This window comes from Passer montanus, unplaced genomic scaffold (assembly GCF_014805655.1).
Source record: "Passer montanus isolate IOZ18808 unplaced genomic scaffold, ASM1480565v1 scaffold46, whole genome shotgun sequence".
In the NCBI taxonomy this organism is placed as follows: Eukaryota; Metazoa; Chordata; class Aves; order Passeriformes; family Passeridae; genus Passer; species Passer montanus.
In genome coordinates this window covers 690,311-702,653 of record NW_024369485.1, presented here as the reverse complement: position 1 = coordinate 702,653, position 12,343 = coordinate 690,311, and the positions used below count along the sequence as shown (strand labels likewise).

The following is a 12,343-nucleotide window of genomic DNA, read 5'->3' as shown; positions in this document are numbered from 1 at the left end:
CGGGAGCGCGGCATGGCCGGCGAGCAGGCGGAGGACGGGGAGGAGAACATCCTGTACGACCTGCTGGTCAACACCGAGTGGCCTCCCGAGACGGAGGTGCAGGTGCGTGTGGCCGCGGCACGGCCGCGGGCGGGGGAGGGGACCGGCCACGTTGGCGCGGGCGGGGACGCGGCGGCGCCCCGGGGGCCGCGGGGATGCGCCGGTGCCGCCGGGGAGGAGCAGCGGGATGCCCGCGGTGTTCCTGGCGGGCACGCGGGGTGTTCGTGCCACCATTGTCCCCTTGTGCTTTCGTGTCACTTAATTCCCACCGTGGCTTGTGCCGCCTGGGATGCCCTGAAGTGTTTCTTGCTTGTTGAGCAATCTGTATGGGGTTTTACTGTTGAGCTGGCACAAGCGAAGGTTTGCTGAATGAAACCCAGGTCTCATGACTAGAAACTGCTGTACAGAGAGCTGTGGAGTCTGTGCTAGTGAAAATAGGATCTTCGTTGAGTTAACCTTGTATGAGGAAAAATTGATTCTCTCTCTGGACCCCTTTGTCAATACAGTTGTGTCTGTATTTACAGGAGTAGGGTAGAAGGGAAAAATGTTTCACTTCATGTCCAGTTTCTTAAGCTAGTGCTTAGGAAATCAGAAAACACTGTTCTGGTACTGCAGGTTTTTAGTTATTTCTAGCTGTTCTTCTTCCCAGGCCACCAGAAGGGCTGAGAAGCTCTTTCATCTTACCTTTTTCATGTTTTCCTCTGCAATGTGCTGAGTTTGCTGTATCTATGTCTGCTTGTCTGACTTGGCTATAGAGGATGCAAGCAATGTGGATTTATTTCTTTCTTGTAGTGGCTTTTAGGTCCACTGACGTTTTTAATGCATTTCCTCTTGAAAGTTGGTAATAGAAGCATTTGTACAAAGTTTTATGCCTAATGAGAAAAACTGAATAGAAAATATGTAAAAAGATTCCGAGTGGGAGAATGTGCTTGTTAAAAATTAGTAGAGCCATGCTCAAAAAAATAGGTTTCCATTTATCAGAAAGATTTTTTTTGTTGCTGTTGCTCTTGATCTGTAAATCCTCAGTTGCAGCAACAGGTATGGGTGTTTGGAAAACACGATTGCAGTATTACCATTTATTAACCTAATAGATTATTTGTGCAGATGAGTCGATAGTTTCACCTATTTTAATTCAACTGCGTTTCGAGAAATGGTAAATAGTCTTTGTTTTCAGTAGCATATGGAAACAATTATCTTGTTGCAAACCATGAGGAGGACTTGGGTATGATGACACAAGGCTGTGGTTCTTCTACAGCCGAGTTAAGGGGGCACATTTCTGACAGGTGCCTTTTCTGCTGCCATTGGTGTTCCTGGGGTTGCATGGTAAGTTGATTAAAGAAGTGATTAGTCTGAGAAGCAACCATGTTGTCTCATCTCCTTTTGCTAAGTGGTCCCTTTAATACCCCTGTAGGTACCGAGGGGGCTGTGAATGGTGTGTCAGTGAGGTGTCACCTCCCTGCATGGCAGCATGTGGGGATGCCAATTTAAAGTGACTGTGTAACCAGTTTTAGGGTCCTTATCTGCCCTGGTAGTCAGGATTTCTAAGCATCGTTGAATTCTGCTTGTCAGCTTAAGCAGATGGTGCTGGTTATTTTAAACTTGGTATTTCTTGCCTATTTATTTTAAAGAAAATGCTTGTTTTCAATAGCAGAAATTGGAAGGTTTGAAAATGCTATGCTGTATAGTTTACTTAGATTTACATTCTTCTTGGAAACTGTCTGTACTCAAGGACACTTCTGCTAGTCTTTTTACCATTCTAGTGGGAAATTGGTTTTATACTGACAACATAGGCAAACAGATTATTTTGTCAGTATGAGTCAGTTTTTGTCTTAAGGTGTCTTAACAGTGATACTACTTAGGTCATTATCCCAAGTTGACTGAGTGTTGTTAGGTGACTCCCTTTGGAACATCTGTCTCTTTTAATCCTGTTTTTTTCGCACTCTTTGGAAAAAAGTCATGCCCTACTTTCTTGTAGAATTGAATATTTTGGAATAGGTGAGGTAAGGAATGGTTGAAAGGGAAAGAAAGTTGAATGCTGCGCTGGGAAATGAAATTAGTTGTCTTCTTATGCAGTAATTTAGGCTACAAAGCGAGACCTTAAACTTTTACAGATCTTGACTGACTTTGTTTTTCTATTATTTCATTTGGGATGATTAATTTTTAATTGCAGAGTACTAGAATTTACAGCTCTAATTACTGGAAGATGAGTCTTGTGATGAACATGTAAAATCATGTTAAATTCAAGGCATTGATGAAACTGGCATGGGTCTCTCAGGTTGAATGCCCAAATTTGCTTTAATTTTAATTTTGTCAGTATTGTCATTCACCTGTACTGAATGTTCCGGTAAGAGTTTTTTTGGGAGAAGAAGAGGAAGGGCATGGGGGTTATAGCAGTTATTTGTGAAGGAAACACACAAGGAATTGACTACACCAGGGAAGAGAGTGGTGTGGAAATCAAGCAGAATGTGTTCAGGATAGTGATGCCATTGTATATAATTCAGTGTTTGAGAGCACTGAAATATATGAGAATAAAAGGAATTACTGACTAGTAGATCCATGAAAATAGTGAATGAGGCAGTGGCTGTGGGCAAGTTTGCAAGAGAGGACTTGTGAAATGATTTATGGAAATATAGGAGATTGAACTCTCTTCTTCAATTTATTTTCCAAAATGTATCTCCTGGTCTTGTGGGGTTTTTTTTCCATTACAGTCTAGTGTTTTGAGATTTCCCCAAGACCCACCAGCTGCTGTCCCCCCAGTAAGCTTGCAGGGTATGCAAAAAAATCCAAAACTAAGTGGGTGTCTTGTCAGCAAGAAAGTTACTTAGGTTTTATTTCTGGAATGCTGTAGGGAAGGAGAAGTTGAAGTTGTTTTCCCAAGAAGGAATGAATTAAAAAAGAGCTACAGCATATCTGGTAACCATTGCTGTAGCTGAAATGATAAGAATATAGTATAAAAAGTAAAATTCAGGTATTCAAGATATGACAGTAAATCAGTTTTGTGAAATGTTGAAGATGTCTGGAATAGCAGCCTGTAGTTTAGGCTCAGGAGCAGACACTTAAAATATTAAAAAAAATTCTAAAGAGATGTAAGCAGTTTTAGGAAATGTTTTTTACTGGGAACTTCTTCATAATCCAAAAACTTTTAACCAGCTCTGCTTTTAAGGTCCCTAGGAAATTGCAGCTCTCCCTGAGGTACTAGAATAGCTGTAAGAAGTAATTTATGGTCTCACTTATTTTAGTGTAATGCCTTGTTATTTCCTGGCTGATCAACCTGAATGTGGAATGTTATCTATTAGTACAGCTGTGTTTGCTTCTTACATGCTGTGAGATGACAGCCTGGTTATTTGAAAGACTGTTTATGGATTGCAAACTTTGCTTGGAAAACTAATCTTTAATAATTTAAATTTGGGAGCCCAAATATTATTTTTTAAGCATAGACATACTGCAAAATGTTGATAAATTTGTATGTCTTTCAGTGTTTACTGCTTTGTAACTTGGCGAGATCTGAATATTTCAGTTAATGAGAAATTTGGTCTGTGTATTTTATATTGAATGGAAGAGAAAATTCAGTCATTGCCTACTCTAATGCTCAGTTTGTGGTGCTCTAATATTCTCATTAGAAAGGTATAAGCATGATTGCTTATTTTCAGGATTTGTTTGTGGATCCTTCCTTATTGGTTATCCTTGTTCTCTTCTCAGTTTTGTATCTTTTTTCTGCTTCTTACTGACAAATAATTTTATCTCCTCTTGTAGATAAGGATATATATCCTGTGTTGTTTTGTATTCCTTTTTTTTCTGTGTTTGGAGAGTGCTTTCATTTGTGTAGTGACTGCAATTGCTCCCTCTGCCTAAAGTAGATCAGGGCAGATGGAAAGGCTGTGTGAGATGCTATGGAGTATAGGTGGTTATCTGAGTGGCCACATTGCATAGTACAAATTGATGTAAAAAGGGGGCTTTTTTCAGAAATAGTTTGTTTTTCTTGATGTTTCTGAAACTCTCATGAGCAATCTTTAGGTAGCTTAGCACTTAGATATTAGCATAATATATTGTACACCGAGTACTTTGACTGCTAGGCATTACAGATCATTGTGGCATTTATTTGGCATAAAAAGAATGATTTCTAATAGCTTACAGGAGAACATAATCAGAAGGCAATGTCTTTTGTTACTACCCAAAGATTGAGGCCAAGCTGGATCAATAGACAATCTGTAGCACATTTTGTTTATTGCATCTTGGCATTTAAATTATTTGGCATTGTAGCCTGTTTTAGTTATGCAGTTAAAGTAGACATTATATGAAGTGGTGAGTAATAGAAAGTACATAAAGGACTTGAAGGCTAGGAGCCAGCTTAAACTTAATCAGTGAATGTATGTGTGAGTATTGTATTTAAGTTAAAATGTGTGACATGCTGTCTGATGATTATTATTGTAATTGCAGCCAAGAGGCAACAGAACACATGGTGCATCATTCATCATCACTAGAGCAATTGCAGGTAAATATTACTTGTTCCTACATTCATTACTTCTAAGACTGTGTGGATTACTTGTAAATTTTACAATTTCTGCCCTTTAGAGTGCCTAATGATGGACGTAATGGAAGTAGAGTACAGCATGTGTTTTCGGGAAGATGTTTTCTGATCGTGAACATGGCTTTGTTATTTTTATGTCAATTTTGTGAGCATTCTTGTCTCCATTGGTTTGTTGGGACAAACTCATGAACCATAAGTCTTAGAAATTAACAAGCTCTGTGTTTTGCAAACTGTATTTTGCAAACTATTTTTTCTTCCCCTTTCTTAACATCTCTTGCACTGGGTTGTCTGCTAGTTAGTTCTATGAGGAGCTTTTAGATTCTGATGATATTACATTGCATAAACCAAGTGTTAAATGGCAGTGAAAAAATATGCAGTGGATTGGTTTTTTTGTTTGTTTGTTTAGTTTGTTTTTTATTTGCCATTTGCATTTATTCTAACATAAGAGTTTGTTGGCCAAGTATAAAGGATTTTTCCCTCAATACCTTTTTCTTTAATGCGAATTACCTGTGCAGTAGGTTTTAAGACTACTAGAGATGTAATTTTTACTTCTTTCCATTATAGGTCCTGCATTGTTTTTGCTTCGGTACATCTGGTACAGGTAGGTTTTACAAGAATACTGCAAAAATACTTGATAATATTTTTATAGCTTTTTGATTTGATGGAAAGTAATTCCTAATGGGAATAAAACGGAACACTTGTTTAGAATATTGTCCAAGGAATGCTTAGAATAGCCACTTTTCATAAACTGAGTTGCAGCTGAAGTCTGAGTAGAAGAAGACTGTGTGTGCTAGTTTGACTTAGTGCTTTTATCAGAAGCTAAAGTAAGATTGCAGTTGGAACAGGTTTCTCCAAACATGTATTTGTCCTTTCCACTCCCAGCTGAGATACTGCAAAGGAAGCTGTTGTGAGGTTTTTTCCTTAAGCCTCAGTGACAGATATGGCATTAAGGGTTTGCTTCCTTTGGAATAATAAATTTGAAATTTTTTTCCTTGACAATTCAAGCTTATATGAAAAGCTTGTAACTATTTGAGCAGCACTCATGCTATTTATAAATTTAAGTTTTGATTCAAAAAGTTGTGAAATGGTCCCAGAAATTTATTGGGGCAAGTACAACGTTTCTGGAAAATTTCAGCTCAGTCATTATGTGACTCAGCAGGTTTGAAGATAACAGTTTCCCATTTTAAAGGATAAACTTGAATTTGGCAGGTAATGTTGTTTTCCCTATTGCTGCTGTTCTCCTTTATTTTTGTGCACCTACTCCCCCCAGCCCTTTTCTCATGAGGGGGTGATGTTTATGGGCAACATACTGTCATGTGAGTCTAGTTGTAAGAATTCAGTTGTAGATAGAATTCACTTACTTTTCTTCCCTCCCTCCAGTAGTCATAGTTAAATTATAAAAGCTTGAAATTAGCTTTTATTCTAGTTGCTGTTTTCATGTATTTGAGAAAAGAGTTTTGGAGGGAGCTTGGGAGGCTTCTAGTTTAAAGTCCCACTAAAAGTAGGAGAACACTGAATTCTGACTGGGCTCCTTGGGGCTCTGTCCAGCTAGGTCTTGGAAAGGTTAAAGGATTGAGAAGCCAGCGAGTCTCAGCCTGTTCAAATGCCTGACTGTCTTCATGGTGAAAAAAATCTCTTCTTAATGTCATCTTGGAACGTCTCTGCTTTTGAAATTACTGAGACATTTAGTTTGGAAAGGACCTTTACAGTCATTGCATCCAGCTGTTACCCCAGCACTTCCAAGTCCTCCAAAGAGTTGATCATAGTTTCTTGTGTTCCAGCCATGCACCTCTGTTGCTCCCATCTTCCTGGTAGTCTCCTGGGTATCAGTGAGAATGCTGCTGTTTTGTCATCCTGAACCCTTCCCTTCTTCAGGCTAAACAAGTAAAATTCCCCCAGCATCTGATTCATTGTAGGGCAAGTACTCCAGTCCCCTGATCATCTTGGTGCCCCTCCTGTTTGCTGGTGTTCTTTCAGTGGGTGTACCAAAACTGGCTGGTGACCAGTGTGTAAAGAGTGATAAAGAAGTGATCAGTTTCCTTACTGTGCATTTTCTTCTGTTAGTAAAAACAAGACTGTTGTTAGCCTTTGTCGTTGGCAGGGTGCAGTGTTGATTCATGTTCCGTTGCAAACCCTCTCAGGTAATTGATGGTTGCCTTGAAGCTGAGTTGTCTGGTGTGTGTATCTCAGGTGCTGCATTGGTTCTCTGTGTGTTCTGATTGAGCCTGATGGTATTTTGGTATTTCAGCCCTGCAAAGTTTTCTCTGCCCGCTGGACTGGTTCGTCTGGTTAGTAAGCAGATCAACTGGCACCTCGTACTTGCAAGGTAACCAGCTCCCATGCTTTGCCATTTCTGACAAGACTGAATGTATTAATGCTTCCTCTGCTCCCTCACCTTCCCCACTCAGCCATACTGTGCTGATGTTGTGCTAAAGGTGTGCTATTCTTTCTGGTCAAGAGAAATACCTGAGGCTCTCACAGGTGGCCTCTGAGTGCTGCCTCGGGACTTCTACCTGCTTCCCTTCAGTTAGTGCCCCTCTCACTCAGGGCTGAACGTCTGTCTAGCTTTTGGGGCAAAGTGGCTTGCACTGCAGTCATTTTCAAATTCAAGTCCTGAATTTGGTTGATTAAAGACTTATAAGTTGGCAGGATATATGATTTTAAAATAACTGATTTCTATTTGTGGAAAGTGAATGCATACCCTCAAGACATGTCTGCTATTGCATAAACAGAGGTCCAGGGCTAGAACCAACTGTTCTGCAGGAATTTTAGCAACATCAGTGAGATCACTGGCTTTTAAAAGTAAGCACAGAAAAAGGTTCAGTGACATGGTTACATGAAAGTAGTAGGGAAAGTTATAGTTTATGTTGTATGCAAAGACACATAACTTAGTGAATTATGATAGTTGTTTATACCAGATAATTTTACAACAGGAATGTACACAACTATGTGTTACTTTATCTTTCAACAACATCAGACTCTCACCTCCTATGCAGTGGGATTTTAGACATTGTGCTGTTTTTTTAGTTCTGCTGGAAAGGAGTGGCAGATAGATTTCTCTGAAATGAAAGGAATATCTTAGCATGGGTATTTTATTTTTAATAAAAATTGATATTTCCCTTTTTAAGTTCTTTTTAAAATTTTTAAATGAGGCAATTTATATCTAACCATAGAGAAAAGCACCTAGTACTCTTATGCACATTCTGTAAGGAGTGGACTTTAAATGAACTTTCACATCTGTTTTTTCTTTCAGCAACGGTAAATTGTTGGCAGTTGTTCAAGACCAATGTGTAGAAATCAGGTAACTTGGCATTATCTGTTATGTCAGCTCTGGAGTTCTGAGAAAGTGTTTCTGGTTATTTGCTAGCAATGCTCTTACAGATTTCTTTTTTTGTTTTGCAGTGTTGTATATTGTGAAATTTATCCATGGAATGATCATAAAAGCAGGAGCTTTCTGTTTCTTTTTAGTTCTCAGCCATCCCCAATTGAAAAAAAATCCCAAACCCAACATAAAACACCCCCCAATTATAATAGATGTGTTGATATAAGTATATATCTGTATCTCTCTGTTTGCAAGATGTGAAAGAAAAGCCATCAAGATCCTCAAAAATACTCATCACAAATCAAGGTCTTTCTAACCTTTGCCTTTCTGCACCCTTTAGAAATTCTCCCCTAATAAATGGGGCAAGGAGCAAGTACCTAGTATTCTTCTCTGTGGAGTAGCTGGCATGTATAATACTTCACCTTATTTTACAAGTGGTGTGGGTTGCTATAAAGACTGATGCTTTCCCTTTTCTTGTGCTCTCTTAAGAACAAGCTCTCCTTTGCCAGTTCAAGAGCACATTTAGCTGTAGAACAGATCTTGATTGAGTGTGTTTACTTGCTTCACAAAAATCCATTTGCTAGAAGGTCAGACCTTCCATTTATATGTAAAAGAAGCAAGTGTATGAAAATTGTTCAATCAAAAGCGGTGTGAGCACCATAAACGTCAGCTTAAAGACTATAAAATAAATCTTGTGTTTCAAGTGTATTAATGTAACTATATTCTTGCATTGTTTCTAAAATTGTAACCTAGAGAATACTGACTAGTTTTTTTTTTTTCCCCCTAAAGTTATATGGAGCACTGAAATGATGCTGTCCTATTTTGTACAGCATTACAGATAAATGAGGGATGTTGGTATTTATGCAGTTGGAGGGTCTCTAAAATATAGTTAGTTACTGTAGCTGCCTAGGGGGTGAAAGTTACTATCTGCTTTTTTGAAGTACTAACAAGTACTTAGAGGCATGCGGGCCTTTGAATTGTGCTTTTGGAATATTTTTCTAGTGTTCTGTTACAGAAAATTGAATAGTGGGGTTTTTTGTATCTAAATTCATATGAGTCTTTCTTCTGCAGGTCTGCAAAAGATGACTTTGTATCCATAGTTGGAAAATGTCAAGGTATGTCAACCTCTTCATTATTAGTGTCGTCACTGTTATTCATAGATTGCTAAATGCTGGTGTTGGTTTACTTTAACTTCTTAAATCATTGGAAAGAATCTCTTAATAGTTTTGCTTTGTGACTAGCTCCATTACCCTCTCTTTGCCGCTTTTTTCTACGATGAATATATGAAACCTGAATTTGAAATGAAATGATAGAATTAATGGCTCTGGGAGACATATGTGGTTTTTCTTTCTTTACCCTCCTCTGAGATAAGCTTGTAATGCTGGTAGGCCCCCAGTATTTTTTTGATGCAATTGACTTTTTTGTTCTGTTTAAGGGATTATATTTATTTTTTGCTTTTATTAGTAATTCTATTATTTTTTCATAGTGCCAAAGGATCCTAACCCTCAGTGGAGGAGAGTGGCGTGGAGTCATGATTGTACATTACTTGCTTATGCTGAAAGCAGTGGAACAGTCAGAGTGTTTGACCTGATGGGTAGTGAGCTTTTGGTCATTTCACCGGTATGTGCTCTCTTGTTAAATGTGAATATGGTAGAACTTTTTTTAAGGATCGTGGATAATTTCTACATTTTGATCTTTTTTAAACCATGGCTTGGTTTGCTATAAATGCTTGTACTATGAATACCACACAGAAATGGACCGTAAAAAGTTCTACTATGATACATCCACCATATGATCAACAAAAGTCATGGGTTGCCCTTACAACAGCATAAAAGTTTGTGGTTTACATCTGTCTTGAATTGTGGTACATCTGTGGGTGCATCAGACAGTGGAAGTATGGAACTACTACAATTTGTAGTAATAGATAATAAATCTGCACTTTGTATGCAGAGTCAAATTGTAAACCAAGAAATGTTTCTGCCAGAGTACTTTGCTTCGTACGATATTAGATAATTGCTGTTGACAGGCCCCACAAAATATATTTTCTATTTCAAAGGGTGTATTGAACTGGTTTGTGAAAGTGGCTCAAGTGTATTTCCTCAGTATATTTGCAAACTTTGTAATAATACAATTTCTTTATAATCAAGATAAAATGTATTTAGTTTTAACTGAAACATTATTTTTTAAAATACAAGATAGTTAATTTAACTTTCTAGTTCTTTCAGTAATAAAGACACTTCTAAAAAAATCCCCTTTCTCTCCCAATGTCTGCCCTCATTTTTGGGTAAAGACAGCAAGTTTTCCAGGTGATCTGAGTTACGCTATTGCTGGATTGATCTTTCTAGAATACAAAGCAAGTGCCCAGTGGTCAGCTGAACTCCTTGTTGTTAATTACCGTGGAGAACTGAGAAGTTACCTTGTCAGGTAAGCATAAATTTTGGCTTGGTTTGAGATGGCACAGTGAACTTCAAAGGAATTCTTTCTACTCTTTAAAGGAAATAAATCTGAAGTAACGCATATATTTTTTTTTCCCCTGGCATACTTAGTGTTGGAACAAATCAAAGCTTTCAAGAAAGTCATAGTTTCAGCTTTGGCAGCCACTATGCCCATGGGATAACAACTGTCATTTATCATCCTGGTCACAGGTAAGCATTCTGTTTACTACCTGACATTGGTATGTAAATGATGAACAAAAAGTGGCAAAATTAGCACTGAAGTGTATTGGGTAGGGAGGGGGAGGAAAATCTGTTCTTGCTAAAATTGGTATTTAGGGCATCAGTAATAACAAGTCATGTCTCTTTCTACTATGAAAAAGGAACCTTAGTTCTTCTCACTTGACTTTCATTATTTCATTAGTAAGGTTATGTCCTTTTCTGTTTGAGTACCTTGCATAAGCAACATGCACTTTTTAGAATGTCAGGAATAGCTTCAAAAGAGGTTTCTGAATGTGATGAAAGATGGGTAAAATCGAAGGATAAATTTAGTTGGTTTTTTTTCCTTCTTTTTGTTTTGGTGGTTTTTTTTTGTTTGCTTGTGTTGTGGTTTTTTGGTTTTGTTTGTTTGGTTTTGTTTTATTTTTCTGTCTGGAATTCATTGCTGGACTTATTGGCAAGCCCATTTTCCTTAGTGTTCTGAGTGGAACTGCCAGGCTCGGGTATTTGGTGTTGTCTTATGATGTGTTTTCTCTATTAGTAACCTGTTGAATAGAGAAACTGGACTTGAAATGTGGACTGCCTGCCTGCATGCTCTTGAACCCAATGTAACTGGAATAGGTCCTGGTTAACCTATTACTTATGCCAAAAATGGGTCTACTTTTTTAGTATCAATTTGCAATGTACCACGATAAACTCAGCAATTCTATTTCTCTTCAGTTGTAGGAACTAAACTTTATTCTAGATATTTTTCTTCTATTAGATCTGCTAGGATTGAGTCTTTCAGTGCAGTGTTATATGACTGTATTGTTTTAAATGGAAATTAGGCTTGGATATAAAATACCAGAAAAAACTCACTGTTGAAAAAAACTTCTTCTCATTCTTCAGTATTAAGTGAGCTGTCATATCTCCCTTAGGAAAACAAATTATTATTAATGAGATGTAATGTTCTTCTAGCTTATTATTTTGAGAGATTAATTTTGTATATGGCTTTTTCTTTCCACCTAATTAATATTTAGTGAATTCACATAATTAATACTCAATATACTAAATTTACAGTTTTTGAGGTAATAGTTGTGGGTTATGGATCTGTGGTAGCACTACATGAGCAGACAGCAGAATCAACCCATTGTTTCCTTTCATCAGACCAGGGTTAATGGTTGTAGTAGTTCCTGCTGTGTGCAACCTATTGCGTGACCTAGTAAAGTTGAAAAATTGACACTTGAAAGAATGGACAATTGGGTGGAATGGATGGAAAACAACCAGTGTTTTGCCCCTGATGGATGCAAGTCTTTTCTGTTTTTGAATTTAGTCTCTGGTAGAAAGCTTGTAAATTTGACATTGGAAAATTCCAAATTTGTGGATAGAGCCTCTTGCTGAAATTTTCTTCTTATCCCAAAAAAACTTAGAAGGGCTTGAATACAAATACTTCAAAGTTGTGCATTAAAGAAAGTTGTTGATACACCTCGAAGTTTTAATTTTCAATAATGTGTTTGATCATTTAACACAAGTTCAACTTCATCATGTTGTGCTTTCTTGCGTTTCACTTAATCTCAGGTGGTGAAGTTATGCTGATCTCTCTTCATTGCTTGTAAGGCTTGAGTTACTGCATTACTGTATTACTGAGTATTTGCTCATGACCCATTACAGTGCAATAAAATAGCGGTTAAGAACTTAATTTACTTAATTTTTTCGACTAGATGTAGGATAGTTGCAAAGAGAATATGTCAATAGGGAATGTTTCTGAATCTGTAGGAAAACTTGAAGCTATAGCTTTGGGAAAAAAATCCAATAATGACTTTT

General features: G+C 37.7%; 1 protein-coding gene across 2 annotated transcripts in view; it reads left to right on the top strand.

Moving 5' to 3' along the window:
• The first annotated feature begins 6 nt into the window (after positions 1-6).
• The window catches only part of NBAS (NBAS subunit of NRZ tethering complex), a 161,691-nt gene continuing 149,354 nt past the window's right edge, over positions 7-12,343 (top strand). For both annotated transcript variants that reach the window (XM_039721603.1, XM_039721601.1), the window contains exons 1-9: positions 7-102; positions 4,477-4,531; positions 5,132-5,168; positions 6,816-6,893; positions 7,821-7,868; positions 8,961-9,004; positions 9,376-9,509; positions 10,180-10,313; positions 10,436-10,534. In XM_039721603.1, coding sequence (XP_039577537.1) covers positions 13-102; positions 4,477-4,531; positions 5,132-5,168; positions 6,816-6,893; positions 7,821-7,868; positions 8,961-9,004; positions 9,376-9,509; positions 10,180-10,313; positions 10,436-10,534 — 719 coding nt within the window. In that variant the 5' untranslated portion in view covers positions 7-12. The remainder of the gene's footprint in view (positions 103-4,476; positions 4,532-5,131; positions 5,169-6,815; positions 6,894-7,820; positions 7,869-8,960; positions 9,005-9,375; positions 9,510-10,179; positions 10,314-10,435; positions 10,535-12,343) is intronic.